The following is a 10,871-nucleotide window of genomic DNA, read 5'->3' as shown; positions in this document are numbered from 1 at the left end:
TTGCTTGCTGTGTGCTTCTTTTCCATGATACCTCCACTTGCCTTCTGCAATATTGGGCATGGGGAGAGTTGGTTCACACAGAGAAGAGGGCCTTTACAGGTGGCATTGGGCCATTTTACCCCAGTAGCCAGTGACATTCCTCCAGGGGGGGCATGACCCAGAAAGCCTGGAAGGATAGAGCCTAGAGGGAGCTGTGGCCAGTCCCCAGCTATTTATAATTCCTGCTCTTCTCCTTGCCACTGTTTATTTTTAACCACTGTGGGTTCTGATAGGAGGAGACTTTGAGCTCCCCCTACGGGCTTTAGTGTGCACCAGCTGAAGTGTTTAAAATGTGATATTGTTGTTTTATTTGCCAATGTTTACATTAATCTACAGGATTCAAGTGAAGATTTTTGAAATCATCCGGACTGGTTTCATACCCTGTGTTTTTTTGGGACTAGATCTTTATTGCTACAAATGACCCGGAGCCTGTTTGGTACGGGATCCTCTGGGTCTGTGTGCAAATCATTATTTGCCATTAAAATAGAAGATAATTCTGTGATCAGAGTCTTTTCCTTCATAGAATTCAGATCCTTTCAAATGATATTTCTAAAGTTGATTTAATGGGTGTGAATAAAGCTGCTATATTGGGATAGGATAGAATGGGTAAGAAATGAAATGTCACTCAGGCAACCTAGTAATTTGATTTTCTCCTTATGTATTTCAGGGTTTCGAAAAAACGATGAAATGAAAGCTATGGATGTTTTGCCAATTTTAAAGGAAAAAGTTGCATACCTTTCAGGTAAAGTTGAACTTTCCGATCTGTGTTACTGTTCCTTTTGACTGCTTCTGATACAGTATCGGAGTCTGAAATCCTAAACTAACGCCCCTGCCACATGCATGGAAGTGCTGATGTTCCAGTGGATTCTTAGCTGCTTTGTTCTTGTAGTATTTTCCTGAGAAGTTAGTGCCAAGAGCATTTTCTTCTAGCTTGTAGGCACACACTATAAGTCAAATAGCATTGGTGATTAAAATATGTTTGTGTCTTTCATTCAGCAAACATTTGGTTGTTTTTCACTTATTCAGTTAAGTAAAACAACTGATTGTTTAGAAGTCCATCATCTCCCTGAAAGTGATGGGAATATGACCTTATGTGGATGTGTCCTGAATTCTTGCCTTGTTTTTTTTTTTTTGTTTTTTTTTTTTTTGTTTTTTTTTTTTTTTTTGTCCCCTAGTCCTGGGGTTCCTAGAGCCCATGTTGTGGACCATCAAAGCCCCAGTGTTCTCTACCAACCTGGTCCTCCACTTACCTGTAATACTTGTGCTGGGGTTGGGGGTGCCTGGCCCCCTGCAGTGTGGTGACAGTCTAGATCTGTCTCTCAGGTTTGGAGCATCTGACTTCCTCCACACATAGGGAGTCAGCTCTAGGGCTTTTTTGGGCTGTCTCTTTGGGGGCTCCCTCCTACACGAACAGAGGAGCCATTGGGGACTTGATCTTTTTGGCACAAGTTCATTTGTTGCAAAACCAAGGTTTTCAGATTTTTCTGCTCTGTTACAGCAGGAAGTAAATGTGTGGATTGCCATGTGCTTTTAGACAGTCTTCCTGTATGTGTTTCCCCTGATAATTTTTTATCTTTCTCAAACAGGCATGATACGCTGATCTGAGTCTCCTTTTGAACACATTTTATTTTAAATGTATAATGCTGCCAGCTGCTATTATGTGTTAGGTGTGTCCTTTTGGCATGTGGGACTGGTCTATATTTAGGGTGCAGCTCCCTGTGGTGCTGTTACTAATCACACCTTTATGGCCAGTGGTGTTTCCTGGCACCTCCTAAACACTCTTTGATGATTTGGCTGAAGTGAATCTAATTCAGAATGCATTTGGAAGGTTGATAGAAGTTTGTGAAAAGAAAGACGCTTTAGCTAGTTGAGAATACATGCTACAAGAGAAAACAAAACAAAAGTAAAGAAACCTCTCCTTGCTTATAATACACCAAGTTTTTAAAGTACCCTTTGCTCTTTCCTAATCATTTACCGACAAACTGCATAATGTGGACCCATGCCGCAGTTTGTCAATTCCTGATTTGTAGCTTACAGATGGATTTTAAAGTTAATATAATGAGAAGCCTCTGCTTACAAATAATAGAGGCATCAGTAAGAAGGCTCAAAGCCAGTTCCACATGTTCCTCAGTTCTTTATTTTTAAAGTTGATCTGAGGTGAGAGAGCTTGATTCTTTGGTTAAGCTCCTGGAGACAGGCACGTAAAGAATGGGAGGCTAGGGTTGCTGATTTTTATTTATACTCATTCCTTATTAGACTCTTAATACAGGATATCTCATTTGATGTTTCCTTTTTTTTTTTCAACGTTTTTTTAATTTTTTTTATTTTTTTTAATTTTTGGGACAGAGAGAGACAGAGCATGAATGGGGGAGGGGCAGAGAGAGAGGCAGACACAGAATCGGAAACAGGCTCCAGGCTCCGAGCCATCAGCCCAGAGCCTGACGCGGGGCTCGAACTCACGGACCGCAAGATCGTGACCTGGCTGAAGTCGGACACTTAACCAACTGCGCCACCCAGGCACCCCTGATGTTTCCTTTTTTAAAGGCTTTATTTATTTTGAGAGATAGAGAACAAGCAGGGGGTGGGGCAGGTGTGGAGAGAGAGGGAGAGAGAAGGAGAATCCCAAACAGGCTCCACGCTATCAGTGCACAGCCCATTGTGGGGCTCGATCCCACAAACGATGAGATCATGACCTGAGCTAGATCAAAGTCAGATGCTTAACCGACTAAGCCACTTAGGTACCCCTCATTTGATGTTGTTGTTGTTGTTGTTGTTTTTATCTAAGTTACTATCAAAGCTGAAACTATTTCCCTTTAAACTAATTGAAGGAATAAAGTCATTTGTCTTTCAGAGTTTATCCTGACTACTCAAACCTTAAATTCTTCAGGGTTAATTAAAATTGGGTCTTTTTAGTGGGGAGGGAAGTTCACTGTAGCAAACTAGTACAGAACTTTAAAAATATTAGAGACGGTAGTCACCAGCTGTGTCAGGGAAATGATTGGTGGGTGCCACCACAATTGTAGAGTATTTCCTACTTTATAACCAGAATTGGCGAGTTATGTTAGCATGATATCATTTGCTGATTTTCTTAGGCTTGCTGTTATTTTGCTTAGGAAGGAAAAATGGAAAAAAAGCACTAACTTAAAAACAAATTTGTTACTTTTGCATGGTGATTTTTTTTTATGTGAAAGGTTGACAATGAAGGAGTAAACTTCTGAAAAATTTATACCTCTAACCCTGTTTAGTAAAATCTGTTTTATTGAGATATAATCCACATACCATAAAATCTGTCCTTTAAACGTATATGATTTGGTGGATTTTAGGGTATTCACAAGGTTGTGAAACCATCACCATGGTCTAATCCCGGAACACTTTGATTACCTCCGAAAGAGCCCCTACCTGGTCCCCATTTCTTCTACTGCTGGGCTCCCAACTGCCAGTCTACTTCTTGCTCTGATCCTGTTTTTAAAAGTATTAGGGGATATTTATTGTGGTGCATTTGTAAAAGCTCTCCATATGAGTAGTTTTTAGTAAATTAAATCTAAATGGAATAACCAGGGCTTTGAAAAAGCAGGCCAAAAGATTAGTGATTCTGGGAGTTACTTATTAGGTCAAAATCTCTAAAAAAAAAAAAAAAAACCAAAAAACCAAAAAACCCAGTAGGGATTCTTTGAACTTGAATATTTCTTTAAAAAAATTTTTTTTTCAATGTTTATTTATTTTTGGGACAGAGAGAGACAGAGCATGAACGGGGGAGGGGCAGAGAGAGAGGGAGACACAGAATCGGAACCAGGCTCCAGGCTCTGAGCCATCAGCCCAGAGCCTGACGCGGGGCTCGAACTCACGGACCGCGAGATCGTGACCTGGCTGAAGTCGGACGCTTAACCGACTGCGCCACCCAGGCGCCCCTGAACTTGAATATTTCTGATCCTCAGTCTCCTCGCCAGCTACTGTAAAAAGCAGATACGTAAGAGAGCAAAGTACTTACCAGCTCCTGCAGACGGTGTGTTAAATGAGGTTAGATGACAAACCTGATTTCATGCTTCAGGTCAGAAGTAGGGGCAATAAAAGAAGTGTTTTATAGTTTATATTTAACATTTTATTTAATGTATATGTTAATGTATAATACATACCATGTATATGTATACTCAACCACTAATGTGATTCCTATGCCATTGGGGTTTGGACCTCAAAAGAATTCACTGACCACCACCAGAGTTAAGAACACTTTTTTCCCCTTTTTATCATAAAACATTTCAGCATCCAAAAGGAGAGAGAATAGTATAATGAATTTCCATGAATCCATGGGTCACTCATCTATATTCCTTTAAAAAAACCTCAGTACGATTAACGGCTTTAAAAAATGGGCAGTAATTCTTTTTTTTTTTTTTTTTTTTTAATTTTTTTTCAACTTTATTTATTTTTGGGACAGAGAGAGACAGAGCATGAACGGGGGAGGGGCAGAGAGAGAGGGAGACACAGAATCGGAAACAGGCTCCAGGCTCCGAGCCATCAGCCCAGAGCCTGACGCGGGGCTCGAACTCACGGACTGCGAGATCGTGACCTGGCCGAAGTCGGACGCTTAACCGACTGCGCCACCCAGGCGCCCCAGTAATTCTTTAATATAAAAAGAGGCCAGGCAATATTCAAATATCCTTGCTTGTCTCACAATTTGTTTTACAGGATATACATTGCAATTGGTTCTTCTGTTTCTCTCAATCTATAGTTTCTTATTCCTTATCCTTGTATTTATCTTATCCCCTGTGTTAATTATTAGGTGAGGAAACGGTGTTTTCCTGTAGAGTTCCCTACGTTGTAGCTTTTGCTGGTTGCACCTGTGGGTGGTCAGTTACTATGCTCTCCTTCCCCTGTCTTTCCTGTAAACTAGGAGCTGGGTCTTGAGGCTTGATCAGACCTAGCTTAGATTTTGCAGGAAGAAGGCAAAAATCAAGAATCCTTACTGGGTGGTGGTGGGTAGTCCTACTGGGAGTTGTATTTGTGTGTGGTGCAGGGTGGGGTGGGGGTTGGCTGTTTCTTTTTCTTTGATGTTAAGCATTCATTGATGATCATGGTTTAGAATCTGGTATTTTATTACAGTTCATTATGTAATGCAAAATGGTGACATTCTAATTGCATCCTTTTTTTTTTTTTTTTTTTTTTGAGAGAGAGGGAGAGGGAGAGAGCATTCGTGCACCTATAAGCAGGGGAGGGGCCGAGGGAGAGGAAGAGAGAGAATCCTAAGCAGGCTCTCCACTCATTGTGGAGCCCGACTCAGGGCACAATCTTATGACCAAAAGATTGTGACCTGAGCCAAAATTGTGAGTTGGGTGCTTAACTGACAGAGCCACCCAGGCACCCCACATCCTTTGTTCTTTATCGGTTTGGATATTCTACAAGAGAAGTGTCCCTTCATCAGTTTCTTGGTTATCCTGAGAACACAGTTAACACAAGAAAAGCAGGAAAAATGATTCTTATCAGTTGTCAGACAAATGTAAAATGACCGTTAGTCATTTCAGACTGATAAAAAAAAAAAAAAACCTGTGATTTTTAATATTTGATGTGTTTCAATTACAGTTTTTTTCATCTCTTATGAAGTTAAATTTTTCTCTTCTCTGGGACACCTAAGTGGCTCTGTTGGTTGAACGTCCAACTTTGGCGTGGGTCATAATCTTGGGGTTGGGTGGGTTACTATCTCTGCTCCCCCCGTGGACACATCCAGGCAATATGTGTATATATATTGTGTGTATATGTGTATTTTCTTAATAAGAAAAGATGTCATGACTTTATACTAAAGTTTCTAATCCAAATTTAGGATTACAGGTATCATATGTTTCTTTGATTTTACATTTGTGTCTCCTTTTCTTTATAGTGAAAATCTTAGTGCCTGCCCCCATCAACATAATTGCGTGTTTACGTTGTAATGCCGATGTTACTGCTACACTATGAGACCCTGAATGTAATTTGATACTTCTGTTCTTGTTTTATCGTCCTAAGGGTATATGCCCCTGGGAACATACAGTCCTGCTGCTGTGTCATGAAAGCCCGTAGAATATGGGATTGTCTCTGTGCGGCAAGTTACTGCCAACTTGAAACTCCACATCATTTGTTTCGTTTCATTTTACATTTTTAAAGCTTAAAAAAACAACCACCCCGTCTTGCTTCAATGTGCACATCATTCCAGGCTTAAGATCTAAAAAAAGTTAAAGTACAGAGAAATGTTTCTCTCCCTGCCTTTTCTACTGTACCTTCCCTCCACCAGAGGAAACCTGTTTTTGTTTTGGTTTTCTTTAGTTTGTTTGTTTGTTTGTTTGTTTGTTTTCCTTACCCTTGTAAAATATGAGCACTTCTTTCTCTCCATCTGTTCTCCCCTCCCCTCCCGGAGGGAAATAGTAATGTAGCCATGCACCATTTTTTCTGCTTGCTGTTTCACTGAACCAGTAGTCTGGAGAAGAGAGACTTAGTACAGAGGGGCCACACCCTTTTACAGTTGTATGAACTCTGTTGTTGTGTGTCTGTACCATACTTGGTTCAGTCTGTTGCCTGCTGATAGACATTAGGGTTGCTTTTTTGGAAGAAATTGTTCTGGGGATGGCAAGGTGAACATCATTCACCTTTGCAAGTGAGAATAGGATTTGATTGGCCAGAGGTTTGCTGTTCCTATTGGACTACTCACCACTGTTCCTCTTGGTTCAGTTTTGCAGAGTTCTGCATTTTCTGGAAAGGGAAGGGGGTACCTCCCGTCCATCTTGGGTATTGCGTTGGCATCTGGCACAGTCCGAAACCGTAATGACAGACCAGAGGGCTGGGTATTGCCAGAGGCTTTCCAAGTGCTGCATCCAGAGTCCCTGTAGAGTCTTCCTTTGAAATACTCTGTAAACCGGTTCCTAGTTGTCAGGACTTGGCTGCAGGAGGCAAGCATGTGAACGTAGGGGGCTTTGGAGCCAGTGTGGGCCTTGGCTGCTCCTAGAGCGAGGTGGGGGGCAGTGGACACCTCGTAACAGAGTTTGGTTAGTTGATGGCAGACTTAATTCATGGGAGCCACAATTTCTCACAAATCATGCCTTTTCCGAGCTTTCCTTTGTAAAATCTGCTTTTCGTGATCTGCTGTGAGTTAGCCTGCTCCTTGGGGGATGGGGGTGTAAAGAATCCTTTTCACTGGGGCTGTAATCCAGAAATTCAAATAAGGACCATACAGAGAGAAATATAGTTGATTCACTGAGATTTACATGATATTCCTCAAAGTAAGTATGCCTTCCTTACAAGAGAAGTTTATTCTAACTGGATGAAAGGTGAGTTCCTAATTGATGTAAAGAAGAAGAGGCAACTCTGAATCCAGCTGCTTTTGTGGTCATTCTGGGCCATGCTGCTCCAGAGCCCCTGTCCCCTGGAGTGTCACCTTTTAGACAAGAAAATCAGTGTCTCTGGGTTTTAGGAAGTGTCACACAGACACTTGAAGCTATAATGCCGGACTTCCTCAGCCTTCTTTCCCATGTGGACAGGAACCTTAGCATCTGTGTTTCTATAGGAATGTTCATTAGGCACATCTGTTTTTAACTTCCTGATATCCGACAGTAGGTATTTTTAATTCACTTCGTGTAGAATCCATTCATTCCGCAAATACTGATTTATTGAGTGTACTTTTTGTTCCAGTGTCTTCCTCGGCCTTGAAAGTATATACTGATGTCAGTGAGGGAACAAACAACACCTGCCTCCATAGAGCTTCCATTTAGTCAGCGACACAGACAAACAAAAAGATTGTGTAAACCCCGTAGCTTACCACAAGGTGAGAGGTGCCTTACAGAAATAAAATGGAGAACGGGGAGAGGAAGGACAGTTTTTGTAGGAATTGAACATACAACAGTGTCATTAGGAACAAAAACTATACTTTCTCTTTCTTTCTTATTCTGTTTTTTTTTTTTTTTTTTAATTAACACAGCATTTGGATAGGCAATCCTTAACAAGCTGTTCGTTTTTGATTATAGACATGTAGCAATCCAGGGACTGTGACCCATTCATTCTTAGACATCCTGGACATTGGTACGTGCAGGAAATCGTGCAGGAAATGGATTTCCTGCCCTTTGCTTTTCTCTGTAGAAACTAAGGCAGTGCGTTTCCCGTCTATAAACTAGGACTGACGTGTCCCACCTGCCTGTCCCTGAGGCTGCAGGTCAACGTCAGATACACACTCGTACATCCGGTAAGTGAAGCTTTGCTGAGTTAGAGCATCATGCTTGTTACTAGTTCAGGAACAAGAACTTTAAAGTTGTAATTCTGCTTCATAACCCAGACAGTGTTCCTGTGGTGTATCTTCTGCATTTGTGACACTGGCACCAGGTTAAATCTTGGAGAGTATAATCCAAACAGGCGTATGTGGCAATGATTTTAAGCCCGTTAGAGGCTCACGGTGCTTCTTTGATACTGTGTTTCATGGGTTCTAAGATTTTTTTTTTTTAACTTCTTGGGAGGGGGTGTGGTCAGCAGATGGGTGATTGACATCTGCCTGTCGCTGACACACCGCAGATTGGAAGATGCACCCCGATGCAGGGAGGTTAGCAGGTGAAAACAATTATTACTTAAATAGAGAATATGTGGTTTTTACTTCATAAGTGACTTTTGTTGAAGTTTTAAAACTATCCCGGTGAGTTTTCTGAAGCTCTGTTATGGGAAAAGGAAAAAGATAAAGTGAGTATTTTTTTTGCTCTTAAAGTTCAAGTTTGGGTGTAAATAAGGTTTTTTTTTAGGACACAAGTGAGAGCCTAGTTGGGGGATGAGCTTGCTGGCGAGTCTCAGGGGACTCTTCCTTAGTGCTGCCAGCTTGGGGGGCATCTGGATGACAGGTGAAGCAGAACACAGGCGGTCAGGACTCCTCACACTTGGCATTTACTTCTCGGTGAGCAGAATGGCACTTTCCCACATGAGTGTCTTTGATGGGCGGTTTTGGGTTCAACTTTTGGCGCCCATGGTGGCGCGTATGGCCTTGCTTGCTTTGTGAGATACGATGACCCAGAGGGAGGAGTTGATCATGGGTCACGGTCATCTCGTCTCTCTGCTGAATCAAATATTGTTTTGCATTTAAAAAGTTCAGAATGTTGGTCCAGGAAGATGTTAGATGCTATTCTCTTTACCGAAAGTGGGGTGAATGTTTTCAGCCAAATATCCTAGTACATTTTTAAGAACTCAAATTTCTGTATGTGGATCTGCAGTATTTTTGACCAAGGAGATTGATTCTCTTTTGAAAAGTATCAAAGATGTTGGGAGACCAAAAAAAAAAGAAAAAAAAATTACTGAAGTTGTTGCCTGTCTTATCCTGGGGCTAAGCGGTAATCCCCCAAAATACCATTGGCCCTCATTAGTATTACCCTAAAAATACTGTCTGATATTTCAGAAGGTTACTTGGTGATGACATTCTGGCATTTATAACAGTACTGCTTCTTACTTTTAATAGTACCTTTTGTTCATAAAGAAGCTTAGGAACCATCATTCAGTTGTCCTTCTGCACATTTTTGCTACTTTAGAGAGAATTAAAGCTACTAGTGTGAAAAATTTTGTAAGTTCTTGTCAGGGCAAAGTACCCAGATGTGACCACGTGGCATAGCCCCCTTGTCTTTTTTTTTTTTTTTTTTTTTTTTTAATTTCACTTGTTTATTTTAAGTAATCTCTACACTAAATGTGGGACTCAAACTCATGACCCCTAGACCAGGAGTTCTGGGCACTTCTGACTGAGCCAGCCAGCACCCCTCCCCCCATCCTTATTGAAGCTTTAGTATCTTTAATTATAAAGCTGGAATGATAAAACCTCTTAATGCGGTCGTCATGATGTTGAAATCCGAGCCCGTATGTTAAGGACTGGAATCCATATGTAGCATGTATCAGTGGCTATGATTTAGTATTGTTCCCATTTAATACTTGAATTACTGGATTTGTAAATAACAACACTTTTCTGGATTGCATGACCAAATAGTACATGTGGATCATTTTAAGTGTTCAGAATCAGAATTGAGTTTCATTATTGTTGTGAGGCACTATTAATCATTCTAGGAAATGGTAAAAACCCAAATTGGTGAAATGTGTTTTTAAAATTCCAACATCTTGTGCTGAGCACTTCTTTGGCTTTTCTAAAAAGAAAGAATCTGGCTTTCTGTTGTTAGTGTTTGTTTGCTTGCTTTTTAATTTTACCTCTGCTGATGAAGTAAATAAGATGAGAAAATAATTAAGAGTTTCATGTTGTGACTTGAATTTTGAGATCTTACTGCCGTTCCTCTGAAGACAGATAGATGACCAGAGCTGTAAAACTAAGGAAGGATCTGCTTGGGAAGGCTAGATTTTCCTTCTCTGTTGTAATTTGTGAAAACAGTGAGAGAAGTAATAAAATATATCTAGAAATTTCACCAAAAATGTTGAGTGATACCAACAGACTTCATTAGGATTTTCAGTGTGTTAATGAGGGCCACACCTGCCTGTCACCCGAGGTTTGTACTTAGTATGTGACATAATTTTTCTAAACACCTTAAGGTAACTTAGTTCTGTTGTAACATTCTCAAATGCCAATCAATCTCTGTGTGTGTGTGTGTGTGTGTGTGTGTGTGTGTGTGTGTGTGTGTGTGGCTTTGTGTGAGAGGTTGGTGAAGCTTGACTGCTGGGGTCAGGTACTGCCCTGGAACGGGGAAGATGCCCTAGATCCCAGATTATAGAAAGTCATCATCCAGGATAACGTTTGGAGACCATTCTGTCTCTTTCTTGCAAGACCTACAACCCAGTTTGGTTGAGAGCTTAGCATGCTGGGGAGGGCAGGATGGGGGCAGCGTGGAGAAGAACAAGAGGTGAGGTGTGGG

At 41.1% G+C, this 10,871-nt stretch overlaps 1 protein-coding gene across 1 annotated transcript in view; it reads left to right on the top strand.

Moving 5' to 3' along the window:
• The first annotated feature begins 708 nt into the window (after window positions 1-708).
• The window catches only part of TRIO (trio Rho guanine nucleotide exchange factor), a 234,770-nt gene continuing 224,607 nt past the window's right edge, over window positions 709-10,871 (top strand). The window contains exon 1 of the mRNA XM_047094013.1: window positions 709-781. Within this exon, the coding sequence (XP_046949969.1) occupies window positions 727-781 (55 nt within the window). The 5' untranslated portion in view covers window positions 709-726. The remainder of the gene's footprint in view (window positions 782-10,871) is intronic.

The sequence above is a fragment of the Lynx rufus genome, unplaced genomic scaffold (assembly GCF_022079265.1).
Source record: "Lynx rufus isolate CCGP_SWC_20201006 ecotype Redwood Valley unplaced genomic scaffold, mLynRuf1.p SCAF_1, whole genome shotgun sequence".
NCBI lineage: Eukaryota > Metazoa > Chordata > Mammalia > Carnivora > Felidae > Lynx > Lynx rufus.
Note: the sequence above shows the minus strand (reverse complement) of the source record. Positions and strands in the feature narration are given on the sequence as shown.